The 15,403-nt window shown below is 39.1% G+C and overlaps 2 protein-coding genes across 2 annotated transcripts in view; both read right to left on the bottom strand.

Moving 5' to 3' along the window:
• The window catches only part of LOC149014422 (putative amino-acid acetyltransferase NAGS1, chloroplastic), a 31,758-nt gene extending 20,732 nt beyond the window's left edge, over window positions 1-11,026 (bottom strand). The window contains exons 1-5 of the mRNA XM_089156032.1: window positions 10,244-11,026; window positions 7,961-8,048; window positions 6,672-6,880; window positions 6,341-6,492; window positions 4,481-4,901 (exon numbers count right to left, since the gene is read on the bottom strand). Of these exons, the coding sequence (XP_089012158.1) occupies window positions 4,481-4,901; window positions 6,341-6,492; window positions 6,672-6,880; window positions 7,961-8,048; window positions 10,244-10,663 (1,290 nt within the window). The 5' untranslated portion in view covers window positions 10,664-11,026. The remainder of the gene's footprint in view (window positions 1-4,480; window positions 4,902-6,340; window positions 6,493-6,671; window positions 6,881-7,960; window positions 8,049-10,243) is intronic.
• A 36-nt stretch (window positions 11,027-11,062) lies between these two features.
• Window positions 11,063-12,545, bottom strand: LOC149014421 (uncharacterized). The gene is made up of 2 exons (XM_089156033.1): window positions 11,813-12,545; window positions 11,063-11,178 (listed from the first exon to the last, which is right to left on the bottom strand). The coding sequence occupies exons 1-2, from the start codon at window positions 12,293-12,295 to the stop codon at window positions 11,065-11,067; spliced, it is 597 nt and encodes a 198-aa protein (XP_089012159.1). The 5' UTR covers window positions 12,296-12,545; the 3' UTR covers window positions 11,063-11,064.
• Window positions 12,546-15,403: the final 2,858 nt, after the last annotated feature.

Below are 15,403 nucleotides of genomic sequence, written 5' to 3'. Positions count from 1 at the left end.
ACTAAGTATTAACTATTCCCTCTTATTTTTGCTTTTTCTTACACAACATACTATCTAAATCCCAAGTACCATTACAAAGACAATCTTGGGATTAGACAAGATTTGATAGATACAATCCAAATGGTAGTTAAGAGGTCGGACCCAGATCTATCTAAATAGACAATCATCCTTATGGAGATGAGATGGTGATTTGATATTCACAATTTATAGTTTAATACTAAATTATTAAGTATTATCCTATTATTATTTTCTTTATATATTAGATAAAGGCATTTAGGGATGCCATTGGGAGCTTCGGTTGTTCTGTGGCCATATCAGGACTGGAATCCGCCCTTGGGGTAAGTTAATTCATTATATATTTAATTAATTATATTCTATCCTTAAGTTAGTTACTTAAACTTAAGTATTGATTATTGAAATGACTTGGAATCTACATTTGTTGCAGCTAAATGGTGTTGCAATTTGGTCATGATTCACCCCACTTGAGTTCGATTGCTTGCAAAATGCTCTCATAGACATGTTCTGCCACTGGTTGTAAGTAAAATTGGAGCACATTCAGCCTTATCCACCCAAAGAGGCACAACCGATTGGGTGTGAAGAATTTAGAGGACCTTGCCTACCTACACTATAATATGAGACAGAGGGAGGTTCATATTAGACAAGGGATGAACAGAGAGAGTAACACGAATGAGTTGGCCGACATATTTGCGATGGATGATGACGATAACCCAGTAGTTGACTAAATCAATGATAGTGGACAACCTTTGCTGGAAGAGGAGGGAGGTTGTCCCAGTGAATAGATTGCCAAGGAGATGGGGGGCTGATGTGACAGACTTCATAGCCCAAAAGGGGAGTGCACATGAAGCGCCTACTTATCCATTCGTGCCACACACCAGTGCATCCATGCAGAGTGAGGATTTGATTGTCTGGTCCGAGATTGAGGATGATGCGACTTAAGCATCCCCTGACGACGACAACAATGAAGATAATGATGATGATGGAGGGGATGAAGAGAGTGTTGGACCTCGTGATCAGGATTCAACTGATCTTAGGGACAAACCACCACCACCAGCAATATGTGAGAATCAAGGAGGGGCAAGACACCCACCGAGATTTATAGGTGAGGGTCAATTCACCTGTATAACACAGGATTTAGACCATAGTGGAGTTGCATCTTGAGGCAAAAATGTTTCATTGACATATTCAAGGAAGGGGAAGGGGAGATAGCACTAATATGGCATGGAGGACATACCATCATATGGGTCTTGTCGTTTGGTTGATGTGGAGAGCTTGGTGGGATCTATGAGATAGATGAGCAAGATGATTCCAGACACTCCACCTCTAGAGGATCCGAATGGCGTAGGCCTACAGAATCCTTATATGATACTATTGAGAAGAGTATTGGTTCTATTGGGTCGACTTATGGAGCTTATGTTTATGGACGTTATGGTGTCCCTCTTGGCTATCAAACTCAGAGTCAGCCACCAGTGGAGCCTTATGGTCATAGAGCTTATGGAGCTTATGGTGTCCCTCCCACTATCACCTATCGGAGTCAGCCACTGGAACCTTATTATCATTATGGAGCTTAAGGTGTCCGATGTCCCTGAACCTGCTGATGACCATAGTTTCTCTTCATTTGTTGAGTAGATCTTCCACTATATACTATAGCCACCACCAACCTTTCCATATACAGTTGAGCCAGTTCCTTATCCGGAGAGTCCCAACTACACACCATCAGGACATTTTAGGCATGTGGATGAGCCACATATAGAGCTACAGTTGCTGACTATATCGACAACTGTATGGAACAAACATCATAGGACATGTATTGTCATTAGTATGGAGTGCAGAGGGAAGAGAGGGACATGGAATAGAGTAGACTTGTACTTGATAATATTCTCAGTACTTCTCATATATACTATATACTTGAATGTTGCATTTTCAATGGTCTTTTTGGTAAACTGGTAGTTCTGTTGTGTTTATTATGCTTGAAATAGGCAGTAGACAAGAATCCAAATCATTTTGAGTCCATATGAGGCTCAAAACTGAAGTTCGAAACTTCAAGAAAAAAATAAAAAGTTTTGACGAAAATTTTGAAAAAAAATTTCGACCTTCCCTAGGTCAAAACTTTGGTTTCGACCAAAATTTCTTCCATGTTCTTATCACAAGTCAGAACTACCATATGGGTATTCCATGCCATTCTCTCCCAGAAACTCTCTTTCTCTGACAAGAGTTGTCCAAGGGAAAAACCTAAAAAATAGCAATAAGAAACAAATTTATCTAAAATATTTCCTTGCTATCTAGGTCGTATAGAACACAATCGTATAAATTATTAAGAGATATTTGGTATATGAAAGTTTACTTATTTAAACATGCAATTATAATAAAGTCCCTTTTCAAACTATATATACACGGAGAATTGAATATCATATCATATAATTGGATCATATGTAAAATGGATAACTTGTGCCTCTCTGTACATCTTTAAAGGAGTTTTGAGGCACATGATCTGAGGAGTTGAAGAGCATCTTTTGCTTATGTGAGGTCAACCATATGGAAGACATGGGATGTATTTCTTCTGATTATGCACTGCAAACCAAATGCAAATGAGCTTGGGCAAGCTGATGTGTGTCTTGCTATCAGAAAAAATTTCAAGCTATGCTAGCAAGTGAATCTACACACACGATTTATTGCATAAATTAAAAAAAAAAGTACATCCAAATTGAGTTTAGTTCATGTCTTAGAGTTTGAACTCAGCTCCTGAACTGCAAAAAAGCTTCTGAGTTGACCTAGATTGGTTAATTGAGGACTAGATTGGACTGTACTTCCAAACAGATTTCATCAGCTAGCAAAAAAAGATAATTTAAGAGGACATTGAGAAAAATGTGATAAAATATGAAGAGCACCAATACAAAACAAAAGGCAAAGAATGATGGTAGAGAAAACAAGCAATTAAAGACAAACAAGAAGAGCGACAACACGCAACCCCCCCCCCCCCACCGCCCCGCGCCCGACAACCGCAGGGCGGGAAGAGGGCGAACCCGAAGCCAAGAAAAAGAGCAAAACAAAAGACAGGCCCAACCAAAAACCACAAACGGCACCAAACCCAGCACACAAGCGAACACCAAGGGACCAGCCACCCCCAAACCCCCACAAGAGGCCAAGGAAAACCAAAAAAACAAAAGAAACAAAATCAAAAACCCATCAGGTCGATAGAACACAATCGAAAATATTAAGAGATATTTGGTATATGAAAGTTACATAAACAGCAATATAATAAAGTCCCAAACAAAACACGGAGAATTGAATATCATACAAAAGGACAAGTAAAATGGATAACTGCCCCGACATCTAAAGGAGTTTGAGGCACATGATCTGAGGAGTTGAAGAGCATCTTCATGGAGGTCAACCATATGGAAGACATGGGATGATCTCGATTATGCACTGCAAACCAAAGCAAATGAGCGCAAGCGAGTGTCTTCATCAGAAAAAATTCAACAGCTACAAGTGAATCTACACACACGATTATTGCATAAATTAAAAAAAAAAGTACATCCAAATTGAGTTTAGTTCATGTCTTAGAGTTTGAACTCAGCTCCTGAACTGCAAAAAAGCTTCTGAGTTGACCTAGATTGGTTAATTGAGGACTAGATTGGACTGTACTTCCAAACAGATTTCATCAGCTAGCAAAAAAAGATAATTTAAGAGGACATTGAGAAAAATGTGATAAAATATGAAGAGCACTCTAATACAAATACAAAAAGGCAAAGAATGATGGTAGAGATAATACAAGTCATATTAAAGACAAACAATGAAGAGTACTGGAGGCAATTACATCTTTGCAAGCATGCATCATTTTATCCACTCATTAGCATAGATGGAGATGGAATTTGTGGATGAGAAGACAGAATTGTTCCCTATCCACATGTCAACTTTCAGCCTAATCGGAGTTGTCCACATTGCAAAGCAATATACATTTTTTTTCAGGATTAAAAAGACATTAAAAAAAGGGGAAATGATTGACTATGTGGTTAATCCAAAGTATTATTGTGTTTGATATACATTGTTGTTGCCCTTAACAACTCAAGCTCTTAAGATAAGCACTTATAACATCATATCAGAGTCAGCAGGTTGGTCTTCAAAACCTGGTAAGCGCAATGGGTTTGCATTGGCATTGTTGTGCCCATCATCCGGCATTGCCATGTGATGCTGTTGCATGCATGTGAGTCTTTTACGGGGAGGGGGGTTGTCAAGTGCTGATATCCATTGATGTTACCCTTACTGAACATTTTGAACTTTTGGTATTAAGCAGTTATAGCACATACCACTATTTCCCAGAAATCCAATTGTCAGATATGCCACATCGTTCTTTCCCGGGGGGTGGGGGAGCCTTCAGATAGATGGTGACAAAACTGACAATAAAATTTTCCCAACAACAAAAAGAAAAAATAAAAAGCACAAGCATATTAATTGGGCTTACTCTGCAAACAAAAGCTGCTGCCGCTATTTCTGAAAGGAAACCATTTAATCTACCCAACCGTTCCTCACCTCCAATGGCAAATCCTTGCTCACCAAGCCATAATCCATTGCCATTGTCAAAACCAACACCATTATGAAATGTTGCATGGTTATTTTTACTGCAACTCATTCCCTTGTGAGGATGAGAACTTGTCCCATTGGAATTAAGATAGCCTGAGCAAAAGATATCTTCTTTAACAGCTTTCACATAGTTCGCAGCTATTTCACTTTGCTTAGCTCGTTTGCGTATCAACATGTCTGCATCATCTAAAGTCATGAAACGGATAAGCCGCTCATTTTCATCTAAGATTGGTCCATCAATAATGCAAATGAGTTTCTCCGCTCCAATAGCTAAGGCACAAGCAGTAGCAACCTCATAACTGCTGCAAAATTCAAAAGCAAAAAGAACTGGATTCTTCAGAAAATAGTTGCATTTCTAAGTCATCATTTCATATGAAACGAAAAAACACCACCATATCATCTAGGAACCCCGAAAGTATAAGCTAACATAGCCATAGAACAAGGAGATGCACATCGGCACATAGTAACAAGGAACCTCAATAGGAATATGATTGTCAAATGTAAAGTAAAAAATAAAATAAAATTGCACTATGATATGAAAATAAATACCAAGGGATATTAAGAGAAAAGTCCCCTCTTTCAGAAGGGAGAAAGAAAAGCAAAAGTGATTCAAGGAGCAAATGCAGTACGAATCCAAGCTCTCTCTCTCTATATGATAGTTTGATCTTTACAGTATGAGAACTGCTCCAAACAATGCTTGTCTGCAGTGACAGGAACTAAACACCTCAACTGCATGCTGCTACTGACACAAACACGCAATTTAAAATTGGCAATAGCAGCTATCCCTCTATTCAGCAAATCCAGTTCGCTACTCAAGGCTAAGAAATACCATACCAAGAAGTGAACACTCTCTCTCTCACACACACGAAAAAAGAAAGAAAAAGTAATGGACATAATAGCAATCACTCCCAATTTCTGTTTGCTGTGCTATAGCCAATTGTAGTTCACTGCAGCCTGTTCCCTCCACTTCTTGCAGTCTTAACACCAAGGTTCTAAAGATTTGGGTCCAGAAATGTGACAATGATCCAATCCAGATCAGACAGAGGTGAAATATCTCTTTATGTGGTGACCTCCATTAGAGATAGTCCTCCAATTATTATATGAGGTGTGTCCTATTCCCTGTTTCCATGAAATCAGACACAGTCTACTATTTAGTCCAGTTAAGATGTGCCATGTATAAAGTAGAATTTTCTGATTTATTGGTAATTTTACCACAATTCATCCTCCAAAGTCTCAACCTGAATACGTTCTCTGCCTTTCACAAAATCAGCTCAAGTAAGATTAACCCCAACTACATAGAGTTAGTCATGCTTATACCCTTCTATCTGTCAGCTATGTAGCCGTCTCTTCATTTAATAACTCCATCCGGAAAGCTGTCTGTGTTGGAGTTGTTTCTCTTTTTCAATTCATTTCCCCACTACAACATTAAATACCATTGATTTTCTAAATTGCCCAAACTAGAGTTAGCATGTTTAATGTATGAAAGGGAGAAGAGGAAAGATAATTTGATGTAATTCGCTGAAGCTATGAAGGGTAATTAAGAAAAACCAGGGGAAAATGTTAGTAATTAATACAATAATAAACTACCACCCAAAAGTGAGATCTGTCAAACTTGACAACCTTGGGACAGGGGAGTGTGAGCAATCAGAACTTCCACTACCACTTCAAACCCGGTTAAATCATAAGCAAATTTAAATTTTTTGATCAACCAAAGATACCTACTAGGAGCCATGTAGCATACTTGCAATTTAAAACTTCTCCAGAGCTGGAATAACCCAGATTGCTCAATAGTACTATACAATCTCTGTCAAGCCTCTCACGTATACGAGGAACATCTATTTTCTTTACCTCACCAGTTGCTCCAAAGTCAACGCCATTAACAACTCCTCTTTTCTGGCAAAAGATAAATAAAGGACAGATAACTATAGAGGAAATAAAGGAAAAGAGGGGGGGGGGGGAGGAAAAAAAGAGAGATATACCTCATACTGTAAGAAGTTTCTGAATAAATATTTTTGAACATGAAATGTGACAGAATCCAGAAATTCAACTTAACCACAAAGAACATTCCTCACCTTAGCTGCAACAAAATTACCACTTGCAACACTGACACCAACATCATGCCAGCGACTATTCTCACCATGTCGACGAATACCAAATATTGGAGGTCCAGGTGAAAGCATTGCTTCTATCAAAGTACGGATTCTCCCAGATGCCTCCATGGCTGCTTCCAGAGAATCAGGGTCTGTAATTCGATATTGACCAACATATTTGGCCTCCCTCCCTGCAAGACCACACCATCACAGAAAACTACAAAAACAATGGAGCAATGACTAGAATACAGGACCCACAAAGGCCTCATCACTAGGAAACATAATCAAAGAGAAAGATAAATTAACCAAATTTAGCTCTAACCACGTATGAATAGATGAAGCACAAGATCATTTCCCTCTCTCTTCCTGCAATTTATTATAGATGCTCTAAATAGCAATACCTGCTCCTATATGAAGGAATGTAACCCAAAAACTAAACCCCCAATCTCTGAATTGAAAACTCCTATTTGGGAGATAGAACCACATCAAGACCACAAAGAATGAGCTACATAGTCTGATTACGGTCTACCAATTGCCGGACCCTTAGAAGCCTTCTTTGCAAGCTTATCTGCTGTAGTCCTTCAATGGAATGGATATGTACAATTTTTAAATACTGATCTATCCTGCTGCATCAAATCCGAATATCTTCATGGAAGACCAACCTCTGAATTATCTATAGCAACAAAGTTGGGTCCATCCCTAGTTCAATCAGGACCACTTCATAGATGGGGCTACTTGCAAACAAAGACAAAGTTGGGGCTATTATTTAATCACCCAAAAAAAAAGACCAAGCTTTCCATATTGCCCCAGTTAGGTCTGTTATCCCAGCTAGCCCCAAGAAAACGATGAAGCCTTCCGGGCAATTCCTGAGCAAGCATCCAATACCTATTCAACTAGGATAAAAAAACCAAGCACCCAGCAAAACTTGAGGGAATGTAATGGATTTTTGGGGACCAAGGTACAATGATTAATTTGCTCATACTACAAGGAGAAACTTTTAAGTAAATAATTTTAAGGCCAAATAGCCAATGGCAGACCTTCTTAACCAAATGCTATTATGCTAAGTCTCCAACATTACAATTGGAAAAAATTGCCCTCCAGCACAGAGACTATAACAGGCACGGAACGCATATTTGGCTGATGAATCATCCAATGATACCACTACATTAGTGATGCTTTCCATACCATTAAATCGTAAGGACTAGTTCTTTAAAGAGTGCTCTAATCCAGATTGGAACAACAAGGTAAAAGCTACGAAGACTTTTTCTCACCTCTTTCAGCCAAAAGCCTGTCTATTTGCACGTGAGTTCCGGGAACAAGGACAAATCTGATCCCAAGTCCATGAAGGAGAGAGATATCCTGGATGTATATGTCTTAGTGTTAAAAACACATGCAAGTTTCCACCAGGACCAAACTAAAATCAGAATACATATTTAGAAGTTCTCCACTTAATTTCAGCAACATAACATAAAATTCAACAGACTGGAAGCATGTCTGCAAGACTGATGAAAATAAGAAACAACAGATTATACATTGTTATAAACACATGCAAGTTTCTGCCAGGAGCAAAACTAAAATTCAAATACATATTTAGAAGTTCTCCATTTAATGTCCAGCAATAGTCAAAACTAAAATCAGAATACATACTTAGAAGTTCTCCACTTAATGTTCAGCAACATAAGATACAAATCAGCAGACTGGAAGCATGTCCACAAGCTTGATGAAAATAAGAAACAACAGATTATACATTGAAAACCAGAATTTCAAGTGCACCTAACTATGAGAATTCCTAATGTTGTACACCTGTTTATTGAATGATTACAAACCATCTTATAAGATATTCAGCAATAGTGTGTTGCTTTGAATTGTAATATAAGTAAGAATTCTAAAACCAACTACAACACGCATTTCTGATCCTTTTTCTTTCAACTACCAAGCAATGATGCTTTCCCAAACCTTTCATTACCAAAATAACCAAGGATGATCTATAGATTGATATCATAAATCAGACCAAGAACTGAAAGATAAAAATTTAACCCTCATTTTCAGTTTTCTGGTAAAGTGTAACACATTTTTAGCCAACATAAACACATGATCATAGATCCACAGAATCTTTGAGTTGTGGTGTAAGGGAAAAGGCAACACTTGCATGGATGCATTACAGACACATGCTTACTGTGGCAATTAGTTGTAATTTAAATTAATAGTGGTTAGTGATTATGCAAGTTTCGGTGGAAGCAGTAGCAACGTTGCTGTAATATTGTAATCAGAGATGTGTAAGGAAGAGATTATAGGGAAAAATTAATGGGGAGTTATGGTGCCAGTGATTGAGCGGGGTAACCACTTGTAAGTTGTAACTTTGTTTAAGGAATATCAAAAGACGTAGAAGATAGATATTTTGAAATCCCCGATCCATCGAAGATGGATATTTTGAAATCCCTGATCTATCTCTAGAGTTTATCATAGGAATAGCCAAGCTACCACCCAATAGGCCAGATGTCCAACCTCATCTATTAAGCCCCAATGACCTATCCTATATTCTCTCTCTCTCCCTCCCTCTTTTTACTGCTTTCTTCTCTCCAATTATTCTCTTTTTCTACTTCCCCTCCACCCAAATCTGTGTACCTGTTATGGATCTAAATTAAACTATGAACACTGACAATGCTATAAGCATAGAATTCTCTTAAGCCTTACCACTGCATCCTAATTATCTTTAAAAAAATTTTATTACGCTCATCAAATCGACTCTATGGGAGTGGTAACTGTTAAAGATTAACTGAATATTTAGGTTCATTATATGTCAGGGTAACAGCGATGACTTAGTCTTACCTGTCATACCATATTTGAACTGCTTGCATTGTGGCCTTTGCCAATCAACAAAAGGCATTCCATTCTCTCAACCTCTATTATTATCAGCAGTAGTAGAGTTAAACAGCCACTCATGCATATCAAATTGACACATATGATCTAGATTTTGTCTTCTTAATTAACATTACATACCGATAGTATCCCGTGCTCATATACCTTTCAGTTTCATGAGTGCCTATTGTCATAAAGTATTATTTATAAATTATAATGCATCTTTATGAACTTTTTTCCCTGGAGGAGGGAGGAACTACTTGATTGTTTAAAATTTGAACAGATGGTGTTGCAGGGAAAGCAAATAACTAGCAACAAAAATATAGAAAGCATGAAACCAACCCACAAACATATCGATGGATGCATGAATGTGCTTATATACAAACAAGTGACGAAGAGATAAGAAAGCCAAAATGGGCTTATAAATGAGTGAGGAAGATGTAAGAAGACATATAATTTTATATTAAGTCTCTGGTAGGCACAGTAGAGGGAACCAAAATTAACAACGATATTACAAGGAAAAACTACATTCCTACTTCCATCCATTTTAGACTAGCTAAGCTTTAAAATAAAATAAATAACTAGAACAGGGAATGAAAAACTCAAGAGGTAAAAAACAGGGAGTCACGCCCCCAAAGCTGATTCCAGCCGAGGAAGTCGAAAGAAAAAACAGTATAGGATAACTAGAAACTCGCCTTTAAGATGGGTTCCAAGAAGGTGAAATCGAGAATCTCTCCAGAAAGAACGACAACGAAGGTACTACCTCTATGCGCTGTAAAGTAAGGCCAGGCTTCTCGAAACCACATTACAAACCGCTCATTTTTATCAGGGTTACGTTGGATGCTGCTCCCAAGTTCCATTTCGCCACAAAGATGGCAATTTACAAAGAGTTGTGTCGTCCCGTCATTTACACGTATATCTTTATTGTTATTAAAATTACGAGGAATGGGAATAATCAGAGGAAGCCTTCTGATCCAATGTTGACTTGGGAATCTGGGATTGAAAGCACGGCGTAACCTCAAACCGCAACTTGGTATGAATTTATTATCGCATGAAATCGGCGGCCCTCCATGCCCCTGAAAGTATATCCGTGAACTGGAACTCGAAGCAGCCATCAATGCCTAAACAAGAGCGCAAAGCAAAATGCCAGTTTAAAAGAGATCGCGGCCGGAAAAGGAAACGAGAGGAGGAAGAATTAAGTGTTTGTGCTAGGTAAAGTCGACAAATTTTTATAGTTGGGGAAGGTAGGAGGCGATGAGGCGAACGAGTGTGACAGTAGAGGAGGCAAGACAGGTTTTGAAGAATCGCCGACGAGGTGAGCTGAAACAGCCCCCAAGCTCCTACCGATCAAATAAGAGTATTTGGCTCCTCTCCAAATCCAAACTCTATATATATGTATAAGAAGAGCAAAGAAGAAAACCGTTTTTGCTACTAATTTGCTACCCAAATGTCGCAGAGCAGCGGTTAGTTATGACTTAGGAAAAGCACTGAAGGAACCCACCACGTCACGTCAGCCTCAGCGTAAACCGAACAAGAAACAACTCCAGACAAAGCGCTGTGATGACCCTAACAAAGCGGAGTCCTGCAAGTCTTTGATCTGGAAATATTCCTTCCCTCCTGTACGTTGCCACTGTGTAGGAAGTTTGAAACTCAGAAATCAGAATATGAAAATATACCATTGTCAAATGCACTCCACCGGAGTAAATTCTTAAAGTTCAGAATCTTCATTTTTTTATTTTAGAATACAAGGGCCAAGGCGACAAACATGGAAGAAACAAATAACGGCTCTTAGCTCTTAAGTCTTAACCCCCTCGTCCGATACGATGGGGAATGGGGATATGCCTCTTCACTTTTTTTTCTTCTTTCCCGTTCGGGTAAAAGAAGATTTTCTTTCTTTTTCCGTTTTTGGAAAAATGAAAGAACAGATTTTTTTTCCTTTTTTTTTTGGGTAAGTATTAACAGGAAAACAGATTTTCGCAAAGATTCCTACTTCCGAATTCAGGCTTTCATCCAAATTAAGTAAAAGAATCAATCAATAGAATCAATCAATAATAAGCCTAATTAAAAATCATTACCAATTTTTTTAAAAGGTTCAACACTCAACAGAGCAAACCAGACAACGAAAATGTAGTAATTGGGAACGGAGAAATTGCTTACGCTACCGCTAGAATGGGTTGTGACTTGTGAGTAGGACTCGTACGTGGCGGTGAAATAAATGAAGATGTTGCCTGTTGGTAATCTGATGATGTGTGAAATGAAATTACCTTGAGAATGGGATCCAAATGTGAACCGGCCATGATTTCACCGGAGATCAACACTACCATCGTGCTTCCTCTGAAGGAGTGGAAATACGGCCAAGCTTCCCGAAACCACGCAACGAACTGATGTTCCTCTTTCTCGTCTTTCTTGTCTTCGTGTTCGTGTTCGTCTTCTTGGTTCCCTTGGCCAAAGACAGTGTCATCACCCTCGCGGCCTGCCTTTTTGCAGCATAAGGCTGCTCGTCGACTGTCTACATTTCCTTGTTTTCTCATACCCTCGTCGTTTTCCAATGCTGACAAGGGACTAGACATGATAAAAGCGGTATTCATCGCCTGAAATCTGCCAGAGGAGCAGCTTGATCGTTTACCATTTCTACTACAATTACTGTGGCGGATGAAAGGGGAAGAAATGGAGATCCCTTGTTCGTTTTGCAGAAAACCACAACACCATCTCCACCTCCACCGCCAGTTCGAAGCAGTCACAGCCATGGAGAAAAGCTTCTTCTGCGAAAGAAACGGACGGACGAAAAGAAGAGAGTGGGAGAAGAAAGGAAAGGTAGTGATAGCAGAATAAGAGAAGTGCGCGAGCCGCGAGGGTAATTCACTTTGACACGACGCGGCAAAACGACGAAGAAGTGGCCGACAGAAATCGGATGGTCATGCCAGGGTCTCGAGGACATGTGTGCTTGGTTGTGTTGTCAACTCCGATGAATGATGATCGATGATCGATGATCGATGATAGATGATAGATGGAGATGTTTCCCAGCTTCCCTGTGTTAATTTCCTTTTAATGTTTTCCTTAGACCTGTATCTTCTTCAACAACAACTCCAGCATTCATCTCGCTCGTCGCGTACTCCACAATTCACAGGTGTTTTATCAGAAAAAATCACAGGTGGACCCCTGGAGCCCGTATGATTGTGTCCCTCTTCCTGTTGCTATTCCTTTAAGTGATTGAGGATATGATGGATGGACTCTAATATTGTTTTCTCAGGTTTAATTATTTAATTTCTTACTCATTTTAATTAATACATTTCATTAGTACTTCTTCTCTTGTTTGAGATAGAAAGAATCGAATACATGCATTTTCCTAGAAGCCATCAAGTGGAGTGATGGATGGGGTAGGAGTCAGGGGCTCTTCTCCTTCTGTCGAGATGACCACTAGGAGTGCTATCGAGTGAGGAAGGTGAACCCCCTACGGATAGGCCCATCTAAGGGTTTCCCGCGTGGATCACAGGGTAGGAAAAGCACATCAAAAGCTGAATTTCTGATTTTTCAATCCACGCTCTCAGTGTAACCCTTGGAGACGAACTGAACTATGAAAAGCCCCCTACCCAACAAGAAAACCAGTTCTTCGGTTTTTCTTTCTCCAACAGCTTGCAACCTCTCCAGCCTACATTAAGACCTAGAGCTGCTTCTCTATTCCACCTGAGAGAAGTCTTTCCAAGTAATAGCCTCCCCTTAAAGTTTATTCGTTTTTGCCTTCCAAATGGTAAGGTTCATGATGAGCTTTGCAGTTCAACTTCAGTGCAAGCAAGACCGACGGTCGAAATTTCAATCTTAATCGTTGGCAGCAGGTGTTATGTATTTATCAGCAAGTATTGTGCATTAAATACGTAGCATTCAAGTCTCGCACTAAACTTCAAGCACTCCAAAACCACCTTCTCGTGTATCTGCCTCAAATCACATGGAAGGTATTGTTGATTGAAGGACAGAAGTAGAACGGGCGTGGAGCAAATCTCAACCCGAAAATGAATATGAACATTAAATGTAATCAATCATTCTCCACATTGCAAAGTTCCTTGTGTCACACCCCACCTAGCCGGATCCGGCCATACCCGAATACCCGTGGGGGTGATACACCGCAAGACCTAGGTTCAGTGACAATTCTATACAACCCATGATATAGCATAATTAAAAGGACAAGAATAAATCAAGTTCAAGTATAAAGTTATCAAACTTGATTGATCAAAAGGTTACAGTCATCCATTATCTAAAGTTAATCAAAATGGACATCAGAGTTTGAAGGAAGCATAGTTTGTTGCAGCAGAAATTAAACTAAATTGATTCCCTAATGGAATCCAACCTCATAAGAATAGTCTTTGCACGGGCATGAAGCTCCATGCAAGTCCATATATTCTTCAGTCACTCCTTCAAGAAAGCATGCCGACGACGAATCCTCCACTTGGAAGGAGTCCTCATAACATGCAGCATATTCTAATAGAAACAAAAATATAAAAAGGAATGAGTTCAACAGAACTCAATGAGGTCAACTCAACATCTTATCATACATTCGTCCACAAGATTTCCATATCATATCATGCATTTGTACACAAGATCCCACACCACACACATAGCTTGAGTACCGATAATGTAATTAATGATAGTGATATGATGTATGAATGATTATGATATTATGCTTCTAACTCTATCATGAGGTCTCTATGGTAGACACGCATTAAGTTTGTACACCAATCTCCTTTGGGCGGTCTCATTCACTCTCCCTCAACAAGAGATGTCTATTGGGTTCTCCGCGGTTGTTGGGTAAAGTCCTGTCAAGCCATGGTTGGGGTATAGGTAACCACTCTCTCACATCACCGTTTGGTAAGAGATTGGCGCTTGTCAAGGATAATCCTAGCCCAGTGCAAAGTCATACAGTCTCGTACTACATATGGTCCGGATATCTCCCCTCATGCCTAGTGCCCTTTTGGTTCAATACCTTTCCACCTATGAATGGAATCCTCAACGGGAAGCATCTGTTGGATCCCATTCCTTAACCCAGTGGTTGTCCACATATAATAGACAGGATGCTCTCCATGTCCTCTCACGGATCATTTCACTGGTCTTGAGCGCCCAGGAGCCCTTATCTTTTATATGCAACCTTACCTCTCTATGATGATAGTGGGTCTGCTTGACGCTCAGGACCCAGCCACTAACATCACGGGTTAACCGGCTTCAATACCCCTGCCGGAAGGGTAGTAGTACTGGTGAGGTTACCTAACCAAACACTTCTAGACACTTAGCATTCATGTACTTAAGTCTAGATGCATACTCATGTAAGTTCACTAGGGTAATGGGCAAACCCACAACCCTAGTTTGAAACATAAAATAAAAAAGTAATTTAATTCAACATCATCTATATATCTTTATATCAATGATTTAGAATTTGAAAGTAAAAGAAACACTCAATCCATTCAATCTCATCCATCCCGTACATTCTCATATTGTTTTCAAAAAATATTGAAAATAGAAGAAAATATACTTGCTTACCTTTCATTCGTGCAAAGTCCCACACATAATCACAAGATAATAAATATTAAAACAAGGCAATATTATCAATAATAAAATTTAATTATATAATTAAACATGCAAGATAAAGTTGAGTATATTTCTCACCTTTTTAGTTAGCATAAGCTCTCCAAAGTTCCATAAAGTCACACTTACGAATTGGTGACTATAATCAAAATAAACCTAACCATGTAAGAGGATAATTAGATATAAATTAGAAGTCAATTGGGTTTTAATAAAGTTTCTAAAATCACCCAACGAAAGCCTAATTTGCCAATTAGTTTCGAACCCACTTTTTTCAACCTAGTTTC

The sequence above is a fragment of the Hakea prostrata genome, chromosome 5, assembly GCF_041222555.1.
Source record: "Hakea prostrata isolate BN-2017 chromosome 5, UWA_Hpros_2, whole genome shotgun sequence".
NCBI lineage: Eukaryota > Viridiplantae > Streptophyta > Magnoliopsida > Proteales > Proteaceae > Hakea > Hakea prostrata.
The sequence above is the reverse complement of the archived record's forward strand: the minus strand, read 5'-3'. Positions and strand labels throughout refer to the sequence as shown.

Coding starts and splice junctions, on each gene's coding strand:
- LOC149014421 (XM_089156033.1), bottom strand. CDS start 12,295: ATGGCTGTGACTGCTTCGAACTGGCGGTGGAGGTGGAGATGGTGTTGT. Junction 11,179..11,812: donor ATTTGGATCCCATTCTCAAG/GTAATTTCATTT, acceptor CTTCCTACACAG/TGGCAACGTACAGGAGGGAA.